Source organism: Peromyscus californicus, unplaced genomic scaffold (genome assembly GCF_007827085.1).
Source record: "Peromyscus californicus insignis strain IS unplaced genomic scaffold, ASM782708v3 Scaffold_4__1_contigs__length_199733344, whole genome shotgun sequence".
Taxonomy (NCBI): domain Eukaryota; kingdom Metazoa; phylum Chordata; class Mammalia; order Rodentia; family Cricetidae; genus Peromyscus; species Peromyscus californicus.
In genome coordinates, this window is record NW_026294562.1 from 154,510,308 (window position 1) to 154,535,441 (window position 25,134).

A 25,134-nucleotide genomic window follows, 5' to 3' on the forward strand; every position below is an offset into this window, starting at 1 on the left:
CATGGTTATAATTAGGCATTAATACATCATTGTGTTAGTTTATGGTGCATGTTTTCACACTCTAGTCAAGTTTCTTTACCAGTAGGAGAAATATGCTTTACACTAACTCAAGGTTCATAATTAATTTTTCTTTTAGCATCTTGTTGCATGTTTAAGAGAATAATTCCTACCATGTTTAGAAATTATAGAGTGGGTCATGGAAGAAGAAATGCAAGTGAGAACCTATAACTCTTTCTATATTTTATTTATCTTTTTAAAAGAACTAGTAGAAGAAAAACATGACAAATTTTTAAATATTGCTTAATTGTAATGGAATAAATGAATGCTTATATTTTCTTTTGGGGGTCTAGCAAACTACCTCCTCTACAACTCAAATAATGTATTCATAGTGATGGTGACATACATGTAGGTATTCAATCCTACACACTGACTTTTCAGTTGTTCTGTAACATTTTAATCTAAATTAATTATAGAGTGAAACAAAGTTGTAAAGTAATATATAATGTATTGATATAACCTCTACCTACCCTGTAGTCATGTGAACCCCCACACTGACATAATACATTAACCGAAAGGGTACTTGATGTTGGTGAAACAAAATTACCTATACTGCAGATCCCACTGAGACTGCATCATTTTGAACAATTCATGTGTTGCAGGGTTCTGAGCATGGCCAAGGCTACATGTTGGAGCATGTGCAAAGGAAAGATCCTGTCTCCATACAGGAAGCAATGAGACCCAAGTAAGGCCAGGCATGCTCCTTTTATGACAACTCTCAAACACCACTATAGGTCACATGTGAACCCAAGACCAAGTCCGCTGAGGACCAGCCTTTGGGATTAACCCATTAAAAGCCCCACAGATCCTCCCAAAGCTATCATCCTTGCTGAACAAGTGTCCACTACATGGTGGACACAGTAAAACCACATCCAAAGCACAGTATTTTCCCCACAGTCTACAATGTACTTGTCCTTCTTGTCTTCCAAATGAAATAACATTTTTAAAAAACTGGAAATGAACCAAAGGTGCCTGTGATTAGAAGAATGTAAAGTTAAATCATAGAAGAAAATACTTAAAATTCAGAACATTTACACTCTAAGAACATAAAGATTAACAAATTTTATGAAGTAGGTTGTATGAACTGGTACACATGCTGAAATCGGCATTTACAAGATGGGTGGCCCAACACATTTTTTATACTGATGAAATAAAATAAAAATAACATTTCTGTTCAGAGGTGCTAGTGTTAATCCCAAAGATGGGAGGTGAAAGACCAGTGACCCAAATCGTTCTGGTCAAAATAATTAAAGAAAGCAATTCATTAAAGCAAGGATTTTGATTCATGTACATGAGCTGCTGCCCCCTAAGATGGGCTCCAGAATTCAGCATTGGATATGAGGAAGACATTGCTTTTATACATATTATGTGTAAGGGGTTTCCAAATGGGGGAAATAGGCAGGATTACAGGATCAGAACATAGCATGTGGTCGAAACAAGGTAATCACAATAGGTAGTCATAACAAGGTATTCATTGGTGGTCATATAACCTTTTGAAACAAAGGGAGAGATGAGAGATGGTTATAAACAACTTTTGAAAACAGAGACATGATTACAGTTCCTGGAACAGGCAGTACAGAACCATTTCTACTTATGGTTACAGATGAGACATAACCCAATCTCTGAAAAGCAGAGTTTTAATCATAAACAGGACTGAACCTAGTTTGACTTTACTTTGAATTGGCCTAGAAGATTAAGACAGAGGCAGGTTGGTTCTTCATTACTAATAAAAGTGTGAAGATGAGTGAGAGTTGGAACTTAGGATACCCGCAGAGGACTCAGAAGGACTGTCAGCTTGAATGTCCCTGGGAAGAACACCACACTGAGTGCATTACTGCTGGGGAAGAAGTATCAAGAGTGACACACCATCACCATGCAGAGCCATGCAAGTCTGCATGGTCTGCTTATGCTTCAATTATACAGTCACTAAACCCAAGCATGCACTTTTGATGTTGCTAGCTGTGGTGGGGATTGGCCCTTAATGGGGAGAACAAAAATATTTACAGGTAGGTAAATCAGTTAGGATGGGATGATAAAGGTTGATATGTGAGGAATGATATGATTATTTTTCAGTTATGCACTCACACAACACAAGCTAATACTACTTGATGTTGCAACCTATTATGGGAGTTGGTCCATAAATGAGGGAAGAGTAATTATTTTTACACAGGTAGACATAAAGGATGAGGTAGGAGAGGCTGATAAGAGAGCGGAAATGGGGAAGATGCCAAGAAACATCTTAGTGGGAATATGGACCCAAATATTTCCAGTGTGTGACTTGTTCCCGTATACTTACTGGAAGTCACAAGGTCTGCTCAAGATTTTTATAAACCTCGCCTGAATCAGAAATATTTACTCAGCTCCTGAATGCAAATCCCAATTCCAGAACAAGGAAGCAGAGTCTAGAACAAATCTGTGAAAGGACCTTCTTCAGCCTTGGTCAGCTCTCCCTCCACCTCTAGACCTGAAAATGGAAGAAAGGTAAGAATATATTCCAAGAATATTGAGAGAGTTACTGTCTTGGAGTTTTCTCTATATCCATATTCCTGTGTTGCTACCACAAAACATAGCATGCAGGATCCCAAGGTTTCTCCTGGGAAAGAATGAGACAGAGGCTTCCTTTTGAGGCAGAGAGATAGACTGGCTTAAACAGACTTTTCTTACTTTTGTCAAAATCATTCATATTCATGTCTGTTATTTCTTTAAGGAGAAAGGGAATGTGAATAGTGTGTTTCCCAGGGCAAAACCCTGACAATAGGCTAATTGTTTGTTGTTTCTCAAAGCTGGTCTGTAACGTTTGTATGTTGCATTCAGGAAGAAACATATGGATAGAATTTGAATAACTGAAGAATAATACAGAAAGTGTTTATTTACAAAGACTACAGGTCTTAGAGACAGAGGAGATGAATGGTGAATAATGATAAAGCAATAATCAGCAGAAGGAATTGGTACTGGAGTACGCGAGAGAGGAGGGAGCAGTGAAGAGAGGTCAGTAGTAAGAGGGATAACTAAATGCATGGAGAAGCACTGCTACTATCAATACCAGGAGATGGGTAGAAAATACAGTGCTAACATCTTGCTTTTATCTCTCTTGTGTCCTTGAACTGTCACCAACAGCTTCAAATAGAAAGAAACTTAGAGAAAAGGATAGCTCTTAGTGGTGAGATAAGGCACTTCTGTGAGATGTCAGGGAGCAGAGAAAGATGGAAGGAAAAACTTCCTTGCTTGCAAGTCTTCTTCCACTGTGAGATTTCTAGATTTAACTGTCATTAGAACATTTCTCCCCCACCCCTATCAGAATTATTTTGTCTTGTTTGCATTGTCTTGTTTGCATTGTATTCTTCTAGTGCTGCTTTTGTTGGGGGGACTCACCAATTTTGATCAAAAATAACAAGATTAGACTGTAATGTGTGCAGAAAAATGTATTTCTTATTTGCTATAGCATGAGAGTGGCTACTCAAATACAGAATTATAGAAAATACCTTTCCAAAAAAGTTATTATGCATGGGTTTGCAGCTGCACCTGGCCAGACACAGGAAGTACAGCATTGCTATTCTTCAGACCTAAAAAGGCAGTGGTATGCTGTGGTCAAGGACTCTCAGTCAAGTCAACATGACAGTGCAGGAAAGACACACAGAGGAGCAGGGGGTTGTTCCTATAAAATCCTGACACAGCCTTATTGCATTTCTCCACTCATCTCTGAATCTCCAGTTTCTAGTAATGTTTTTGTCATCTGAGCAGATAGAATGCAAATGGGAATCCCTTTTAATTAAAAACTCAGCTAATTCATTAAGAGAGAAATAAATGGACTTGGCCTCTCTGACAGTCTATAAGGGTCTTGAAGGTCTCTCAAGCATGGGATCATAGAAAGATTTTTGGTATCTTCTCAAAAATAGGGGAAAGTGGAGCAGAGAACAGAGAGAAAAACAACAGAAGAGATGCAGAGAGAAAAACACAAGGATATGATATTAATGTGATCTCAGGAAACCATGAACATTTAACCATGCTTGCCCCAAGGGACAACATCACAACAAATATTTTTAAGGAAAGCATGTCCAGGGGTTACAGGTAAACACTACCATCACCACTTCTATGCTGACTGTAGCTGATGTCAACCACCTCCATTTTCAGCCCCATTTGACCTCTCTCCTGCTGTTTCACAAGTTTTTTAGCTATGGATTTTATTCATCCACAATTGTGGCTGCTATCCTGCTTATAGTGTGAGTAATTCTCCTGTGCTTTTCCATTATTCACTTCTAATAGGCAGAGTGTTCTGGTGTATACAATTTGTCAAAGCGGGTAATCCTTTCCTGATAGATGGATTCGTTTATGAAGTAACTGTGGTATAAGCATGATAACATGAATTCCCACCTCCAGAGTAATGCAGGCCTGGCAGAGTATGCCCACAACTCCAGTGCTGGGGATGCAGAGACCAGAGGATCCCTGGAGTTTACTGGTCTGCTGTTGAGTCTGCGAGTTCCATGTTCAGTAAGAAACCCTGTCTCAAAATGTGAGGCAGTGATCTACTGAAGAAAAACTTAACATCTGCCTGTAACTGCTACAAACACCAGCTACACACACACACACACACACACACACACACACACACACACACACACACACACACACGCACACACACACACACACACACACACACACACACACACACACACACTGTACTGTTAGTGAGGCAGTTTTTTTTCTGGATTGAAATACACATTGACAGAGACAGTATAATCACTCATCCTTCTATGTTACAATTCCATCCTCTGAAAACTGGTAAAAAAAAAAAAAAAAGTCATTCTTACACCACATTTTCTAGGGTGGATTCAAAGTGACAATATAGGTAAGCTTTTAAAGAATGAGTTCATTTAGTCCACATACGAGCTCATCCTGTTGCTCTAGTAACTAAAGTCTAGTTGCAACTGCCTATCCATCACTATTTGAATTTTAATTGCTGCACCTTCTCAGCTTCTCTTCAGTCTGCACAGAAAGCTTTTGTCATCAGAGAAAACTCTCCATCTTCTACCATCTTCTAGAAGAGAACATGGAGAAGACACATGTTATGTTAGGTTATTCTTTCTCATTTACTGCACACCACTTAGCAATCCTCCACTAGACATGCCTGTTTCAGGTCCCTCTCTGCAGCAGCACTCAGACCTCACCTCTCCTTCCCTCTTCCTCCTTCCTCTGATAAGCAATCGTGTCAGAACCACATCCATCCACAGACTGTGCATCTAAGTGTGTTCTGCTGCTCAACTAATCTGTGTTGGGTCTTTGCCTCATTGTCCTGCCCATGACCAGGGTCAAAGATTTGTCCATGCATGAATAATTGTGAATATACTCAGGGCTGTTTAAAAAATGAGTTAGAGGGACTGGAGAGATGGCTCAGAGGTTAAGAACACTGGCTGTTCTTCCAGAGGTCCTGAGTTCAATTCCCAGCAACCACATGGTGGCTCACAACCATCTATAATGAGATCTGGTACCCTCTTCTGGCCTGCAGGGATACATGCAAACAGAACACTGTATACATAATAAATAAATCGTTAAAATAAATAAATAAATTTTAAAAAATGAGTTAGAAATGTTGAGAATTTCTTTATCACTTTGTTCGTGCTGGTCAATGACATTTGTTGTATTTGACTTTCTAATTTATACATGATTCATCATCTGATGCTGTTAAGATTTGCATGTGTGTATTCATTCATGAACAAACAATGTCAAGGTCTCACACAATCTGAGGATGAGGAGATAAATACATCCCATCTTCACTGTCTGATCCACTGAGACATTTCTAGGATATATGGTTTTTAAATAAGGATAAAGTGAATTTTTAACCTTTAAATTTTAAATTGGATGCTTTTCTTTATCTTGATTTATTGCTTTTATGAAGATGTCAAGCACAATGCTGAATATAACACGTCAAGAGGTTATATTTATTTCATAATTGTTAAACAATATTGTGTTTGCCCAATTCAGAGAGCTGTTGGCTATCTCTTTGTGCTATATTCCATTTACCATGTTAGGCTCCCCTATTTCTTTTCCAAGTTTCTTCACACATTATCACCCTGGGTGGCATTCAATTTTGTCCCTGCATTTGCTTCGCATTTTGAAATGATCAATTTTGCTTCATATTTATGCTCTTTATTAATTAATTAATTAATTTAGCCATGTTTAACAACCGTTGCATCTTGGAATAACATTGACTAAGTCACTGAGAATACCATTTATGTATGTGATTATCGTTTTTTCAGTTTCATGCATGTAACAATTCATTGTGATCATATTCACCTGTTGTTACCCTATCTCAGCCCTGAACAATCCTGTTGATATTCTTCTTCCTCCCAACCAGTCTCTTTTCTACTTTCATCTCATTTTTTAAATTTTATTTACTTATTATGTATTCATTGTTCTGTCTGCATGTATGCCTGCATGCCAGAAGAGGGCACTCGATCTCGTTATAGATGGTTGTGAGCCACCATGTGGTTGCTGGGAATTGAACTGAGAACCTCTGAAAGAGCAGTCAGGCTCTATTCTGCTGAGCCATCTCTCCAGCTCTCATGTCACTTTTTAATGATGCACTGACTGTTCAATCTTTATGTCATTGTATGTTATTTTATTATTTTTTGTCCACTTCTTTTTTATTTAACATAATTTCTTTATTGTATCTTCAGGAAATTCATATCATGCACCCTAATTCACTCAATGTGTTCGGGTCAGCTGCTTACCTAGTATCAGTCTATTTTAAGCTGTCGATGCCCTAAGATGGTTTCCTGGATTAAAACCTTGTGCTCCTATGGGGTGATCAAGGCTCCAAGAATGAATGGTATGATCTTGGTGGACACAACTGAGTTTATTGGGTGATTTTCATCAAAGTCCTTGCATGAGGTTAGTTTGTAAGGTCTTCTGGGGGCTTTCCCTAGGTCTGGACCTATGCCTCAACATTCTCAAATGATTTCTCCTTTATGAAAGCCTCTGTCTAGAATAAGAAGTTATCCAGAAGGATCCTGTGATGCAAAGCTTTCTATATGGGTACTATTCAGGCTAAGCTATTGCAAGCACAGGAACAGCCCTCATTCTGCACCTTTGGCCAGTGTGGAAAAGAAAAGCTGTCTTAGCTGTGGAACCTGCATGGAATCAGTCTAGACTCTCTGCATACAGGATACAGTGGTGTAGCTGGGTCTGTTTGAGGGGCTCCTGGCAGTGTGATCAGAATCTGTGCCTGGTGCATGAACTGGTTTTCTGGATCCCATTCCCTATGGTCTGACACCTTGCTCACCCTTGAGGCATCAGGGAGGGGCTGGGTCCTGCCTCACCTGAATGTACTAGGCTTTACTGTCTCCCCATCAGAGACCTTACCCTTTTGGAGGAGGGAATGAGGGGTGGTATGGCTGAGGGGGTTTCAGTGGGTGTGGGGGGGAGGAAGAGGAGGGATTAAAGGTGGATCTGTGGTTGGTATGTAAAATGAATACAAAAATTAAGAAAAGAAAGGCTTTCTTTTCTTCAAATGTCTGTGGCTTCAGGGGTGAGAAATAGAAGCCCATTAAGGATGTCAGTATGGAGCAGTGGAGTGAAAAGCCTGAACTTATGCTACTTGCCCAGCTATGCTGCTCTCTTTTCCAGACTGTTTGCATCCATGTATAGCTCTCAAAGCTCTTCCCAGGGGTTGGGACACTGTTCCCAAATGGAGGTGCTCTCTAGCTTCCTCTGCAGCACAGGGCACACTTTTCATAAAAAACACCTTTGTCTTTGTATGTAGGTACAAGTCACAACCAGAATAACATTTACTCCAAATTTTCAACTACCCTTGAACTTATGGTTCATTTGCTCATTTGTTATAGTTCTTAACTCTCCCCTGTAACCCCATAGAGAATAGGACACTGGTGACATAATAACAAACAGAAAAGTGTTCAATGTCCTCCAAGGTTTCTCTGCCTTTTAGTTTTCAAATTTTAATATGAAGGCTGAGCCCTTCTAGCATAAGAAGTGTGACTGTTCGCACACAGGTCTTCATAAGAAGTTCCATTCCCTTCATGACTCTCATTCAGGATTCCGTTTTTCCCATTTGGTAGACCCTTACAGTGCCTGAGGGCAGCTATGGCTTGTGCCAGCATCTCCCATATTGCTACACCAGAGAAGGAACCTCAGCCCTGGAACAGAAAGAAAAGTAGTTTCAGAATTCTGTCTCTTCCTGACACAGCATAAGATGCTTAGCAACTGGACTGGGACCATCAAATGCCCCAGCATCCCTAGAGGCAGTGGTCTGCAGATAGACTGAATAGTACAAACTGGATTTAAAGATGTTTCTAGCACTGTGGGGGTTTGATAAATTACTTACTCTCTGCAAGCCTGTTTCCCCTTCTTATGAACCTGTGCCAGACATTGCCACATAGCCAGGTGGTCTTGACAGTAAGTATCATGTGTTCATATCTCAATTTACCTTGCAGGAACACCAGTGGAACATTCTCAAGCATGGGTCCATCCACCCCAACCTGGAGCACTGACAACACAACAATGAATGAAAGTTTCTACATAATAATGAGTTCAAGTTACTACACTGAAAGCTTACTCTGTGTCACCATGAAAAAAATTTTGAGTATTCTTACTGTCATCATTGCCGTGTTTGGACTGGCAGGAAATGCCATAGTGCTGTGGCTTCTGGGCTTCCACATGCACAGGAATGCCTTCTCTGTCTATGTCCTCAACCTGGCTGGGGCTGACTTCCTCTTCCTCTGCTTTCAGACTGTGTACTCCCTCGAGCGTATACTTATTTCATTCCATAACAGCTACTTGGATATTCACTTCTCTCTCTTCAATGTATTAATCTTTACTTACCTTGCAGGTATGTGTATGATTGCAGCCATCAGTGCTGATCGCTGTCTGTCCATTTTGTGGCCCATCTGGTATCACTGCCAACGACCAAGATACATGTCATCTGTCCTGTGTGCACTGCTCTGGGCCTTCTCTCTACTGCTAAGCCTCCTTTTAGGGGATGGTTGTGGCTTACTATTTAGTTATTATGACCATTCTCTCTGTAGGACTTACAATTTTATCACTGCTACATTTGTAATAGTATTATCAATGGTTCTTTGTGGATCCAGCCTGGCTCTATTGGTCAGAATCTTCTGTGGCTCACAGAGGATTCCTGTGACCAGGTTGTATATGACCATTGCACTCACAGTGCTGGTCTTCTTACTCTTTGGTCTGCCCTTTGGTATCTATTGGTTCCTCTTAGATTGGATTGTAGAGTTGTATAGAGTTTTCCCTTGTAATGTTTATGCAATTATAACTTTCCTGTCCTGTGTTAACAGCTGTGCCAACCCCATCATTTACTTCCTTGTTGGCTCCATTAGGCATCGCAGGTTCCAGAGGCAGACTCTGAAGATTCTTCTGCAGAGAGCCATGCAAGACACTCCTGAGGAGGAAGGTGGAGAGAGGGGTTCTTCAGGAAATCCTGGAGAGAAGTAAACAGTCTGGTGTAGTAGCTGAGTGTGTCCTTGATCAGACACAGTTGTTTAGACTATCAACTTGGCCTTTATCTGTGTGGGCCATTTTCACAACCTTGTTTAATTGATTGAGAAAATAGTCAATTTGTAGAAATTGAGTGAAATGGGGCTTGTTGAACAGAAACTGACTGCAGCACCATAAAGCTGCCTTACGTGGCCCTATGTGATGCAACCCTTGTAATCAAATCACTTGAGACCAGGGCATCTCCCGCTATAGACAAAGAAAGCCCAAGGCAATGAGGGGAAAGTCAGGATTTTTTGGACATTGAACTTGATAAAGACTAAATGAATACTATATTTTATAGAAATGTCCTTTTTAACAGGTTGTTTTCTAAATATTAAGAGAAATTAATCGAAATTCCCACAATTCCAGTTTCTCTCAATAGCCTCACATTTTAGAATATATGAATAATTTTAAAATGTACCTTATAAAATTGCATAGGAAACAAATGTGCATCTTCAAGACTGCCTATTCTAAATTTCCATTCACCCATTTGAGTCTTGAATTTCAAGTATCTGCCATCTTCAGCATTGAAAGAATAAGGTCAGGTTTTATACATCAACATCAAAGCACACTTGAAGGTAGAGAGAGATTGTCCCCAGTTTCTCCCTTTCCCAATGCCTTGGTTAACATTCCATGGTCATGTCTTCCCTGCTCTTCCCTTGTCTTTGCCCTGACTCTGTCTCTCTGTGACTGTCTAACCCCTCATGAAAAAATTTCCAATGAGTGTCATTGAATTGATTTCCTCTTGAATTGAACCTCTGTCAGATTTACATTATTTACAGCAATGCATAGCCTCCATAACTTGAATTATGAGTGTTTCTATTTTCTTTTTAAAATGATTCGTGAGTATTGAAGCTTGGTAGGACTATTTAATTGCTTCATTCCTTTGGTAGTTTGTATAGTTTTTTTGAAACCAAGGAAGCCATACTTCAGGAAAGAGGTCAGCTCAAGTTCAAATCATCTGAGTCCTTCATCCTAAATGTGAAGAAACTTCAGCAACAGCATCCTACCCTCAACCACTAAGGAATGACCAATGGTTACATCTATAATCTATATTGTTTTGGGAGTCACAGGGACTACCCTGACCAACCATTCAAAAAGAGGTTTCTCATGCCTGGAATTGGTTCTGTGGGTATTATTGTCAATCCTAGTGGATTAATTTCCTTTAAGATGTATGTAAATATATATGCATATGTATGTATACAAGTATATGTGTACATGAATATATATTCATGTATGTGTATAATTTCAAGGAAATGTAAAATAATAAATTCCTTAAGGCCTTAACAATCAACCTTCCTATTTTTTGTTCCTTGTCCCTCCTCTTCCTTCTCTATTGACCTTCTACCCTCTACCTCAGTCAGATCACCTCCCCATTATTCCAATTCCCTCTTCATATAATCTCTATCCTACTATTTCCTCCCAAGCCCCCCAATGTATGGTCTCTTTATGCTCTTCTGGTTTGTGGTTATTCCATGTTGTATAGGCATATCTGAGAATTTGGAGCAAGGAACTACAGATAAGAGAGACTGTGTGCCCTTTGTCTTTATGGACAGGACTCCATTTGCTAAGGAATTGAGGCAAACAACTGGTAAGTGGGTCTTCAAAAAACACTAAAAAAATTCTGCACAGCTAAAGAAGCAATCAGTCAGGTAAAGAAGAAACTCATAGAATGGGAGATATTCTTTGCCAGTTATACACCTCACAGAGTATTGATACTCAGAATATATAAAGAATTTCAGAAGCAAAGAGTTCAAAACCCAAACTACCATCTGAAAAATGGGACTGGGACCTAAACAGGGAGTTCTGAAGAGAATATATAAAAACTGCTAATAAAATCTTGAAAAGTCTTTATCATCTTAAGCAATGAGAAGAATGCAAACTAAAACAACTTTGACATTTTATGTCACCCCAGGCAACACACTTAAAATCAACAACAAAAAAAACTGACAACAAATGCTGTCCAGGCTGTGGAGAAAGCAAACCCCTCATTCATTCTTGTAGGAATGTGAACTGGTGTAGCCACTCTGGAAAAGAGGATGGAGAATCTTCAAAGACTAAAAATGTATCTACCAAATTACCCAGCTATATTACTCATAGGCATATGACCTGAACATCCTAGTCCACAGATACTTTTTCACCAGTGTTCATTGACACTTTCACAGAAGCATGGAAATAGAAACAACCCAATGTCATCCACTGGAGGAATGGATAATGAAAATGTGCTCCATAGGCATAATGGAATACTATTCAGCTGTAAACAAAAAAGAAATGAGATTTGTAGATAAAAGGCTGAACCTAGAAATATTATCTTGAGTGAGGTAACGCTTTCTGTGAAATAATATTTCAATCTTAAATGTTGTTGCATTTGATAATTTAAAGTGTAATTAAGGAAAAGTGATATGCACAGATTAAACAAATGCATACTTCAATAAATTTGCTTGGATAAATGTAACTACTTGACTCAAAACCCAGTCAAGACACAAAATACTTCCTTGCCTCTGTGAGTTTCCTCTGTTCCTCCAGTCATAACTCTGCCTTGGAGGTCAGTACTGTCCATTTTTTGCAATTAAAGTAAAATTGAGAGTGCAAACTAAGAGTATATCATCATGTTGCGTGATATGTGATAAAATGGTTGTTAAAATTGAATGCACTAACATAGATATATTTATACACACACATACATACATACATATATAAAATGTAAATTTCCTTTCTCTCCATATAGCAAAAACTGCTTTAGGAAAAACTCCTGAATGCAATGCACTATTATCACATAGAGATCTTGTATTGTAAGTCATTTTTATTCTGTCTTATGTATTTGTTACTTCATATTTTTTACATGTTTTCCCATTTTCTATTACTGTAAAGGTTTAGTAACCACCATCATATCATGCAGTCTGCCTGTACATATTGACACTTTAAAATACATTCCATATGTGAATGAGGTTTTCTCCTTACATTGATCTTACCTCCAGTGGAGTTAAATGGTAACTCAATTTAGATTAAAACTCCACTAATCTATGTATCTATTTTAGGAAGTAGTGGGCTTCTACATAGCTTTTTATAAGGCCTATAGTGTTATACTTAACTTTCTCCAAATTCCAACTGCTATCCTGCCCTCCTATTGAACTTAAGCTTTGAAACAGAGTTGGAAATGTAAATATTTTGTGACTTTTGAAAATGAACTACATGAGTTTTACATTATGAAATGCGCGCGACACTTTGGGATAGAGGGCAGAATGTTAAGGTCTGAGTATCAAAAATATTCAAAGACTTTTGCTTTAAATGTTTATTGTCCAGCTAGTAGTTCTATTTTGAGAGATTGTACAAAGTTCCTAACTATTGGGCATAACTCCACCCATATTGTAGCCAAGAACAAGAACTCCTTATTTTTGACAGTTAAGGTATGACATGCTGTGTGTGACTGTCACAGTTTCACAATCCATTTATCTGTTGTTGCATGTCTAAGTCTCCCATGTACTGAATGTTGTAACTAGTGCTCCAATAAAAATACAACACTTCCTTTTTATTAGTGGTAGAGAGGTTTTGTCAATTATTTTATTTTAATCTGATGTGTCCTTATTTCATAGTGGGCATCTGGTAACAACATGAATTTAGGGTGTTTTTGTTTTATTTTTGCTGGAATACAAGTCACTCTGTTTCAATTATCATGTGATACAAAGAGAAGACAGACTATTGTGGCTCGCTGTTTGAGTGTGTGATACATGATTTAATGACTCTACGCATCGATGTAGAATGTAATGGAGGTGGGGATATGTGAAGGGGAGGAAAGCTCACATGATGGAAGACAGAAAATCTCTCAGAGACTTGTCGATAAGAAAAACTAATAAAGATATTCAATTGAGACTTCTCAGGGGATCCTGATTTGTGTCAATATGCCAGTTTGATAACTAGGACATTCCATTTGTCAACTTACCACACAAACATTTCACGTAAAGCCTTAATTGTTCTACTCCTTGTCTCTGAGCTCTCATTTTAACATCACCACATAAAATACAGTCAAAATTTCAAAGTCCCATACTCTTGAAATTTTTAAGCAATAAAAAATTCAAAGCCTCTTTCCAAATCAAAAGTCCCTTAAGTTGAAGCTCTTTAAAAATAAAGAACAAACAATATATGTCTTACTCCAAAATGAAAGCAGTGAAAAATAGCAAAATTAAAGAAAAATATAGCAGTGTGAATGTAAATCATATATCTGCATGTCCAGCATCTGGGACTCACTCATTGTGTAGTTGTCTAGCCCCAAAATGTTTGTGCAGGTCCATTCTCCAGCTCTGCCATTTACATCAAACACAGACTGTCACATAGACATAGGCTGTGTCTTTTCCACACCTGCCTCTGTCCTTGTAAACCATTCCATAGCACTGTCATTTCTGGTATTCAAGGAAGCATAATGGAAGAGGGGTGTTTTATTTAGGGTTTCTATTGCTGTGAAGAGACACCATGGCAACTCTTATAAAAGAAAACATTTAACTGGGGCTAGCTCATAGTCCAGAGGTTTAGCCTATTATCATCATGTAGGGTGGCATGCAAAGAGACATGGTTTTGGGGAAAGAGCTGAAAGCTCTACATCTTGACCCGCAGGTGACAGGAAGTGAACTGTGTGTCCCACACTGGCCATAACTTGAGCATAAAAGACCTCAAAGCCCACCTCCACATTGACACACTTCCTACACCAAGTCCACACCTACTCCAACAAAGCCACACCTCCTAATATTGCCCCTTTCTATAGGCCAAGCATTCAAACACATGAGTCTATGAGGGTCATACCTATTCAAACCACCAAAAGGGGACAGAAAGAACCATAATATTAAGAAGTCTACCATGAAACTGTCTTTCCTAGACATAGTTGCATAAACAAGACCAGAACAATGGCAACATCAGTGGACATACTAACACAGAGGGATGTAGATGTATCCAACCTTCCCATCAAACAATAAACACAGAACCAATGCAAAGAAGAAAGCCAAGAGGTCAGAGCCAAGAGCCAAAACCTTACCCTTCCTCCTGCAGTGGTCCTACCTCTCCAAAACCAGAGCTACCCCTGTGTTAAAGTCTTTATATAGAGTTCCTGTCCTGCCTTCTCATTGGTTGTAAACCCAACCACATGACCGCCTCCTCACAGCCTGTCTGTATAGGCCTCCAGGTTTTCCATGATTGGTATTAAGATTAAAGGCATGTGTATCCAATAATGGCTGTATCCCTGAACACACAGAGACTTAGCCAGCTCTGCCTACTAAGTGCTGGAATTACAAGCGTACGCTACCACTGCCCTGCTTTCCTATGGCTTGCTAATAGCTCTGACCCCCGGGCAACTTTATTAACATACAAATAACATTTTAATACAAATAAAATATCACCATATTTCCCCTTTTCTATTTTAATAAAAAGGAAAAAAAAGAAAAAGCTTATAACTAATATAAGAAAAACTATATACAAAAAGACAATAACTATATACAATATATACAAGTAATAAATACCTAAACAATGTCTAGTCCATTTGTATTTGACAAATTCAGAGAAAATAATTTCATTATCTATCCTATTTTGGTAAGTCCAAAATGTATCCTAATTAATCTTCAACTATAACTAACTAACCTTCAACTATAACTAACTAATCTTCAACTCCCTCAGAGACCCAAGAAGGAAATAATATTAGCTAACAAAAATAAAAACAGGAAGTGCACATAAGCAACCTCCAAAAAATTTGTGAGTTGACAGAAACAGACAGCTGTCTGGACAGTCACCTGAGGTTTCTCCGAAGTGCTGGGGCATCATCTTCAGCCTATAGGCCCAGCATATCCGACAGACTCATTTGTGAAGCAGGATGTACACAAGGTCAACAGTTCAACCTCACATTGAGTGAGAGTAGTCCATGTACCAGAAACACCTGAATTCCACCAGTGTCATGTCATGATTCAGGATTTCAAATTCTGGAAATTGCTGATGGTTTTCCAACTCAGCTGTCCATTCTTCCTGGCTGTGTATATATGGCTTCATCTCAGCATCCCATTCTTCTCCATATCCCTCCATCAAATGCCAGTCTACTATTGAGAGGCGTGAGCTTAGTTACTCTTCAAGAATAACTGTTTCAGCTGCTGTTCCATTGCACATCAGAGGCCATCGGCCCACTGCCTGTTCAGCTGCCTTCGAAGAAAAGGGCACTGTACCTTTTTCGAATTGCGAAGGCCACTTCAGGGATGGTGCCATATTGTCCTGGCCTCTGAAGATGCCTTTTGATAAAGCCATAACCACACTTGTTTTGGCAAGAATCAGTAATCCTTTGTTTTATGTCCTGTTTGTCCATTTTGTCCTGTTGATTCGAGGATACTTTGTTGTCCAGTGGCTAACTTTTGTCACAATGAAAATTAACTCCATATGCAGTTTCTTCAATGCCCATATTTTCTCTGAAGTAGATTGGTACTGCCAGGAGCCGACATGTCTCATAGTCATAACAAAAAAGAAAAATTTTCTAAGTTATTAAAACATTTTAAATGCCATATTCTGTAGATCTCTGAAGGGTTTGAAGATAACCTGTCTATCTAAAATATATCTACTCAATCTTGAAAACATACCTAATATAACTACAAGTTCTATTATAATATCTAACTACTAACTTTCATTTCTTTATATCCTAATAGTTGGTAATAACATTCAAGGATCAGAAAATTGCATTACATTGTTAGATGAACGGTACAATTAGAAAAATATATATAACATTTTCTAACAATATCAATTTCAATATATATAATTTGTATACAATATAAAACAATCCAATCCAATGTAAAGTATTTACATTTTTCTTTTCTTTCTTTCTTTTTTTTTTTTAATAAGAACCTTAAATCTAATCTCCTTTGCTTAGCCTTTTTCCTAACCCTTGACAACAACTTGTAACCAACCCCCCTAATCAATGAAAATTATCCCAGACCCAAAACCCATTAAAAGACCAAAAAAACCAACCGCCCCACACCACCTCTTTGGGAATGTGGGCGTCGTATTCTTGAAATTGCTTCCTGCTGGGTATGGGCGAAGGTATCTTTATCCTGAAAGAAAAATTTTAGGTTAATTGTCAAATTCTAGGAAAGGTAAATATATCCTTCGTTATCCAGTCTGTGTATAATGCCAAAATTCAGGGTTTATCTCAAATCCTTATTCAAGTAGTCTTTGAGACTGGATCATCTCAGCTAGCTCTTCTCAAAATTGCTCTGAGCACTTTGTAGTTCAAAGCTGATCTGTAGATGATGTTTGTCAGCTTAGTGATATTATTATTGTCCACGTGGAATTGTTGTTGTTGTGGGGCCCCATCTTCTTCCTGGAGACTTCAGTTGATGTTAGGCCTAACGGTGATTTCCTGCAAAAAACTGATAAGAGACTCGAACACAAAGACTATATATGCGACTTTTTAGAATTAGTTAGTACTCTATATGACCATTTATATCTTAACAAAGTTTAAAATGTATATATATCTATATATATTGATCTTGTAAATTTTGATATAAAATTCATACTTTAAGAAAAGTTTAAAGAATCAGAATAGAATCAAAGAGTTGAGATTCGTAATAGAATAGTCCCTTAATTAATTTGGCTTTTCTCCTGTCCCATAGCAGAAGATGGCTCTTTTCCTCTGGCATGATACAGGGAGTTTGCATTTTCCTTTTAACAACATGCTTGAGTTTAAAGAAGGAGAGAGCCATTCTCCAACTCCAAAGTCAGCTTTAAATTTTAATTGAACTGGGACTATTAGAAGTTAAATAGTGTTAAATCTTTAAAGAAAAGCAGAAACAAACATTTAGGAAGACATAAAATTTTTTTAGATAACATACCCATACGCCATTTCACTCTGTTTCTTAGGATAGATGATTTGTTCCTTTTCTTCAGTTGTCTCATTTGTCCAGTGTTCTTCAAATTCCTTAACCTTCATTCTCCTAAAAGACAAAAACAAAAACCTTTCCCCAAGGTTTTTTGGGGATGTTCCTTTTTGACAAGTTATCTGATTAAATGAAAAGGCATGTGTTACTGGTGTAAGTTAGTTTAAATTGGATGTTTACGATAGTTGATGAACTATCACCTCCTCTAATTAAGAGATCTCTCTTGTTCAAATCGAACCTTTATCAATTTTGATGGTACCCACAGCTTATCTTCTCCTGTAGAAATAAAAGCAAAACCTCGTCCCCAACGTAACACATACCCTGGTTTCCATTCTGAGGTCAGCACATCCTTAAAGTATATAGGTTGATTTAATTCTGTAGTTTTTTCTATTATCCAATGTCTCTCTGCAGCTGTTGTTCCTTTCTCATTGGCATTGAGAAAATTCAAAGTTAATAGAGCATTATGTAGTCTATTTCTGGGGGTTTTTGTTACTCCTTTTTGTTTATTTAGCATATCCTTTAGAGTTCTGTTTGATCTTTCTATAACTGCTTGACCTGTAGGATTATGTGGTATACCTGTAACATGGTTTATATTATAATAAGCAAAAAACTGTTTCATTTTAACAGAGACATATGATGGAGCATTATCAGTTTTGATTTGTGCAGGTATACCCATAATGGCCATAACTTCTAGCAAATGAGTGATTACAGAATCAGCTTTTTCAGAACTCAAAGCAGTTGCCCATTGAAATCCTGAATAAGTATCGATAGTGTGGTGTACATATTTCAGTTTTCCAAATTCTGCAAAGTAAAACACGTCCATCTGCCAGATTTCATTCCTCTGAGTACCCTTTGGGTTACATCCTGCTGGTAATGGTGTTTGATTGTAGAAGGAACAAGTAGGACATTTCTTTACTATTTCTTTGGCTTGTTGCCAGGTTATGGAAAAATCCTTTTTTAAACCTTTACTATTTACATGATGTTTTTTATGAAATTCTGAGGCCTCCAGCACATTTCCTATCAATAATTTATCAATCTCATCATTGCCTTGTGCTAGAGGGCCTGGCAGACCAGTATGGGATCGGATGTGAGTTATATATAAAGGATGACTCCGTTTTCTGATTGTATCTTGTAATTGAATAAATAATGAAGTTAATTCTGAAGCATCGTGGATAAATTCTGCAGTCTCAATATGTAATACTACTCTTTCAGCATACTGAGAGTCAGTTACTATATTGAGAGGTTCTGAAAAATCCATTAATACCAACAGAATAGCATACAATTCTGATTTTTGAACTGAATTATAAGGACTTTGAACCACTTTACTTAAATTTTCTGATTTGTAACCTGCCTTTCCTTGTTTGTTGGCATCTGTATAAAATGTACGAACTCCAGATATGGGTTTTTTCCTCACAATTCGAGGCAAGATCCAATCAGCTCTCTTTATAAGATCAATTCTATTGCTTTTGGGATATTTGCTGTTAATTTCTCCCAAAAAATTACTACAAGCTTTTTGCCAAGCTTCATTTTCTATCCATAATTTTTCAATGTCCTCCTTAGTTAAAGGTACGACAATTTCTGCTGGGTCTATTCCTGCTAATTGACGAAGTCTCAATTTTCCTTTCCAAATCAAGTCAGAGATTTTTTCCACATAAGTTTTTAATTTTTTATTTGGTTTATTTGGTAAAAATATCCATTCCAATATAATATCTTCCCTTTGCATTAATATTCCTGTTGGGGAATGCCTAGAAGGTAAAATAACCAAAATGCAATCCAGCTTTGGATCAATACGATCTACGTGCCCTTCATGTACTTTCTTTTCTACCAAGGCCAATTCTTTCTCAGCTTCAGGTGATAATTCTCTTGGACTATTTAAGTCCTTATCACCTTCTAAGGTTTTAAACAAATTATTCAGTTCATCATTTTTTACCCCAACAATAGTTCTTAGATGAGAAATGTCTCCAAATAATCTTTGAAAGTCATTAAGAGTCTGTAGTCGATCTCTCCTAATTTGCACTTTTTGAGGTCTAATTTTTTGAAGTTCTATTTTATATCCTAAATAATTAATAGAATCTCCTCTTTGTACCTTTTCTAAAGCAATTTGTAATCCCCAGCAAGGCAAAATTTTCTTTACTTTTTCAAACATTCTTTCTAAAGTATCTGCATTTGAATCAGCTAATAAAATGTCATCCATATAATGATAAATTATAGATTTAGGAAATTTTTTACGTACCACTTCTAATGGCTGTTTTACAAAATATTGGCACAAAGTTGGGCTATTCAACATTCCCTGTGGGAGAACCCTCCATTGAAATCTTTTAACCGGTTGAGAATTATTATAAGTAGGCACTGTGAAAGCAAATCTTTCTCTGTCTTTTTCTTGTAAGGGTATTGAAAAGAAACAGTCTTTTAAATCAATAACTATGAGAGGCCAGCCTTTTGGTAACAGAGTAGGTAAAGGAATTCCAGATTGTAAAGAGCCCATTGGCTGAATTACTTTGTTAATTGCTCTAAGGTCTGTTACCATTCTCCATTTACCAGATTTTTTTTTTATAACAAATACAGGAGAATTCCAAGGGCTGGTTGATTCTTCAATATGATGAGCATTTAACTGTTCTTCCACCAGCTCTTGTAAAGCCTGGAGTTTCTCTGTTGTTAAAGGCCATTGCTGAACCCATACAGGCTTGTCTGTTGACCATTTTAAAGGTAGAGCTGTTAATGTTTTTGGAAGATTATCAGTTGTTGTGCCCTGTTCTTGTATGACATGGATGGCTGGTGAGCACTCATTAGAATAATATCTTTTAATATTTGTCTCAGAAACATGTACTAATTTATGATTTGTTTCTGAGATTGGAGGGATATTAATCTGAGTATTCCACTGTTGTAACAAGTCTCGACCCCACAGGTTCATAGCTATGTTAGCCATATATGGTTTTAATTTTCCTTTCTGTCCTTCTGGACCTATACATTCAAGCCATCTTACACTTTGTTTCACTCTAGATAATGTCCCAATTCCTAAGAGTTGAATGTTTACCTCCTGAAGAGGCCAAGTTGGATGCCAAAATTCTGGTGCAATTATGGTAATGTCAGCACCTGTGTCTACCAGACCAGACAACAAAACACCATTTATTTTTATTGTTAGTTTTGGTCTTTGTTCATTAATAGAAGTTTGCCAAAAAATTTTCTTTATGTTTTTTCCTGTATTTCCTATTTTCTCTGTTTCATCATCTCGACTAACATGATTTATTCCAATAGACATTTGGTTATTTAGTTGCTTTGAGTAGGGGTTTCCTCTACAACTGCAGGAAAGGTTTGAACTGGATTTACTGTGGGGGCCTGCCTGAGGCCCCTCTGGGAGTTTCCCGAAGGTCGAGGCAGAGGGTTACCCTGTCTGTCCCTTGTTGATCTACATTCGTTGGTCCAGTGTTTTCCCTTACCACACCTTCTGCATACTCCAGAAGGAAGGGGCATTCTGTTGCCAGTGTTCCTTGAATAAACATTATTTCTAGGAATGACCTGTTTACAATCCCTTTTCAAATGTCCTTGCTTTCCACATCCAAAACATCTAACATTGCTCAAACCTTTTGAAATTGCTTTTCCTACCCACATATCATCATGGTCATAAGCCTCTACATTAACTGTATCTCTAATCCAATCTTCCAAAGGTGCAGATCTTGCCTTTAACGGCCTAATTATTCTTTTGCACGCTGCATTTGCATTCTCAAAGGCTAAAGATTCAATTATTATCTGACTAGCCTCTGAATTCGGGACCATTTTTTGTACTGCTGAAGTCAATCTTTGTAAGAAGTCTGTGAAAGATTCTTTGGGGCCCTGTATAACCTTTGTAAATGACTCAGTTTTTTTTCCTGGTTCTTCAACTTTGTCCCATGCATTCAAAGCTGCCGTTTTACATAGAAGTAGGGTTTGGACATCATATGAACATTGTGTTTGTACTGAAGCATATTGGCCTTCGCCAATAAGCTGATCCTGGCAGACTTGTATTCCGCTATCCCTCCATTGTCTTTCTATATTTTTAGCCTCATTACTGAACCACATTTTCCACTGGAGATTTTGTCCGGGTTCAAGAACAGCCTGTGCCAATTCCCGCCAGTCCTTTGGTATAATCCTATTACAAGTTGACCAGGTGTTTAACATTTGCTTTACATATGGGGAGTGCATGCCATAAGATGCTATTGCCTCCTTAAATCTTCGTAAGTCTAACATTTCAACTGGAACCCAAGTATTTTGTTCATTCTCTTCATCAGGTAGCTGCTGTACGGCTACTGGATAAATTAAGAGTGATTGTGTGAAAACTGGCTTTCTTTCTGTAACCTTACGATCCAATTTTGAAACAACTTCACTATTTATTTCTTCTGTCTGAATTTGAATTTCTCTATAATTCATTTTTACCGGTTTAACAAGTTTTTCTAAGACTGTCATCCTGGCACTTAAGTTGACGATCTTTTTAAATAGTAAAATGAGGATAAGAAAAGTAATAAACTGAATAATTCGATCAATATTAATCTTTTCATATAGTTGTTCCATTGTCAGAGTGCCTAAAATTTCAAACAAAGCCCAATTTTCTTCCAATGTACACATAAAGCCCATTTTTTTTTTTAATGTAGAAAAAATTTCTCTTTTAAATAGATATGTTAATTGACTTACCAAGTCTGGGTAGAACAGTAGAATCCCAGGGAATTTCACAGCCACCTGGTGTTCGAGGTGTGAATCCAGCGAGAGAGAGAGAGAGAGAGAGAGAGAGAGAGAGAGAGAGAGAGAGAGAAAGTGTAGCCGCTTGAGCCGAGTCAAGCCTTGGCTTTATAGGCAGGGGCCCTGTTCAGCGGGGCAGGTCTGAGTTGTTTGTAGCAGTTCCAGCTGCGGGTCAGTCAGGCCTGGGCCCAAGCTAGGCAGCCGGGCCGCCCAGGCTGGAAACCGGACCTGCCGCCAAGCCAAGCCAATCGGTTTTTAATGAATTCTTGTCACGTTGTGTTGCTAGAGTTTTCCTGCCTGGCCCACAGTCTGGACAAATCTCTCACCCGCCAGTCCCAAGCCGCTCAAACCCGATCAAGTAAACACAGAGACTTATATTGGTTACAAACTGTATGGCCGTGGCAGGCTTCTTGTTAACTGTTCTTACAGCTTAAATTAATCCATTTCTATTAATCTATACCTTGCCACGTGGCTTGTGGCTTACCGGTACTTTACATCTTCCTTATCCTGATGGCGGCTGGCAGTGTCTCTTCCCTGAGCCTTCCACTTCCCAGCTCTATTCTCCTCCTTGTCCCGCCTATACTTCCTGCCTGGCCACGGGCCAATCAGTGATTTATTTATTGACCAATCAGCAACACATTTGACATAAAGACCATCCCACAGTACTTCCCCTTTTCTTTTCTTAAAAAGGAAGGTTTTAACCTTTACACATCTCCAAAGTCAACTTGGTATATTTGGGAATTTGGGCGTAGCTTCTCTTACTACTTCCTGCTGGAGGGGGGCGCTGTATCTTATGGGGACACAAAGAATATTTTAGGATTATGGAGTAGTCCATGAGGTTGTATCGTCTGAGCCAGTTGCTTTGAAACGGTTCTGGATGTTGGATCATCTGGGCCATGGTGTCATCGGAGACCTTTCAGGGGGTCTTGGCTGGTCAAACCTGATGTGTCTTAATCTGGAACAAATCCATAGCCTCTGGCTTTCTGTGGGAACAAAAGCAGAATCTCCTTTCCAAAGCAACATATCCTTATATCCAAATTTTGAAGTCAAGGTACCTTTAAAATATACATTTTGGCATAACTCAACAGCTTTTGTAATCAAATGTTTTTCTTTAGTTACAAATATCAAAGAGAACATAATCCAGATTCTTTGTGTGGTAGCCATCTTTACGTGGCTTATTTTTTTATATTAGCTTGAGCCTATTGCTTTGAACTGCAGCCTTCTAAGCCTGAAACGGCGCTGGTGCTGTGGCTGCTGGCTCCGCCCACCTCAGCTTCCCAACATGGCGGCGGTATGCTTACCGCCAGCTCTGGGAGCCATCGTGGGTCTATGCTTTTATCCAAGCAGCGTGTAGCCCAGAAACCTCTTTTTTTGTTTTGTACTAGCAAAGGCTAAATCCACAATGTAGCTTAATGTGCCACTTGCAGAGGCCTCATTCCCGCCATATGGCGGCAGGTCGAGCGCGCACACTAGGAACCCACCAGTAGCTCAAACCGGCAGCTGCCGCTCATTTGAGAGAGACAATTAGGAACTGTTTTTAGCTCCGTTTTAGAATCCTTTTTCTCAGTTTTTAGGTGGAAACTCTTGCCACCACGTTGGACGCCATTTGTTGCTAGAGTTTTCCTGCCTGGCCCACAGTCTGGACAAATCTCTCACCCGCCAGTCCCAAGCCGCTCAAACCCGATCAAGTAAACACAGAGACTTATATTGGTTACAAACTGTATGGCCGTGGCAGGCTTCTTGTTAACTGTTCTTACAGCTTAAATTAATCCATTTCTATTAATCTATACCTTGCCACGTGGCTTGTGGCTTACCGGTACTTTACATCTTCCTTATCCTGATGGCGGCTGGCAGTGTCTCTTCCCTGAGCCTTCCACTTCCCAGCTCTATTCTCCTCCTTGTCCCGCCTATACTTCCTGCCTGGCCACGGGCCAATCAGTGATTTATTTATTGACCAATCAGCAACACATTTGACATAAAGACCATCCCACAGTAACGTTGGGCGCCAAATGTAGATGTATCCAACCTTCCCATCAAACAATAAACACAGAACCAATGCAAAGAAGAAAGCCAAGAGGTCAGAGCCAAGAGCCAAAACCTTACCCTTCCTCCTGCAGTGGTCCTACCTCTCCAAAACCAGAGCTACCCCTGTGTTAAAGTCTTTATATAGAGTTCCTGTCCTGCCTTCTCATTGGTTGTAAACCCAACCACATGACCGCCTCCTCACAGCCTGTCTGTATAGGCCTCCAGGTTTTCCATGATTGGTATTAAGATTAAAGGCATGTGTATCCAATAATGGCTGTATCCCTGAACACACAGAGACTTACCCAGCTCTGCCTACTAAGTGCTGGAATTACAAGCGTACGCTACCACTGCCCTGCTTTCCTATGGCTTGCTAATAGCTCTGACCCCCGGGCAACTTTATTAACATACAAATAACATTTTAATACAAATAAAATATCACCATAGAGGGAGAAATATCAGAGTTCCACCCATAGACAAAGAACTATAAGCAACTAATGACTTCTGGGAGAGGGAGAGTTAGCTTCTCCCAGGGTTAAGCCCAAAGTGATCAGCCCTTGTTTTAGTTAGGGTTTCTATTGCTGTGAAGAGACAGCATGACCACAGCAACTCTTATAAAGGAAAACATTTAATTGGGAATGGCTTAGAGTTCAAAGGTATAGTCCATTATCATCATGGCAGGAAGCATTGCCACATGCAGGCAGACATGGGGCTGGGGAAGGAGCTGAGAGTTCTACATCTGGATCAGCAGGTATCAAGAAGAGAGAATAATACTGGGCCTGGCTTGAGCTTCTGAAATCTCAAATTCTGACTCCAGTAACACACTGAGTCCACACCTACTCCAACAAGGCCATACCTCCTAATAGTGCCACTCCCTATGAGCCTATAGGGACCATTTTCATTCAAACCACCACATTATACTCCCTGGCCCCCATAGATATGT

The 25,134-nt window shown here is 38.8% G+C and overlaps 1 protein-coding gene across 1 annotated transcript; it reads left to right on the forward strand.

Moving 5' to 3' along the window:
* The first annotated feature begins 4,416 nt into the window (after positions 1–4,416).
* On the forward strand, positions 4,417–9,525 carry LOC128124007 (mas-related G-protein coupled receptor member B4-like). The gene is given in 3 exon segments (XM_052760240.1): positions 4,417–4,545; positions 8,451–8,498; positions 8,500–9,525. Coding segments are annotated over 3 exon segments (1,203 nt in total).
* Positions 9,526–25,134: the final 15,609 nt, after the last annotated feature.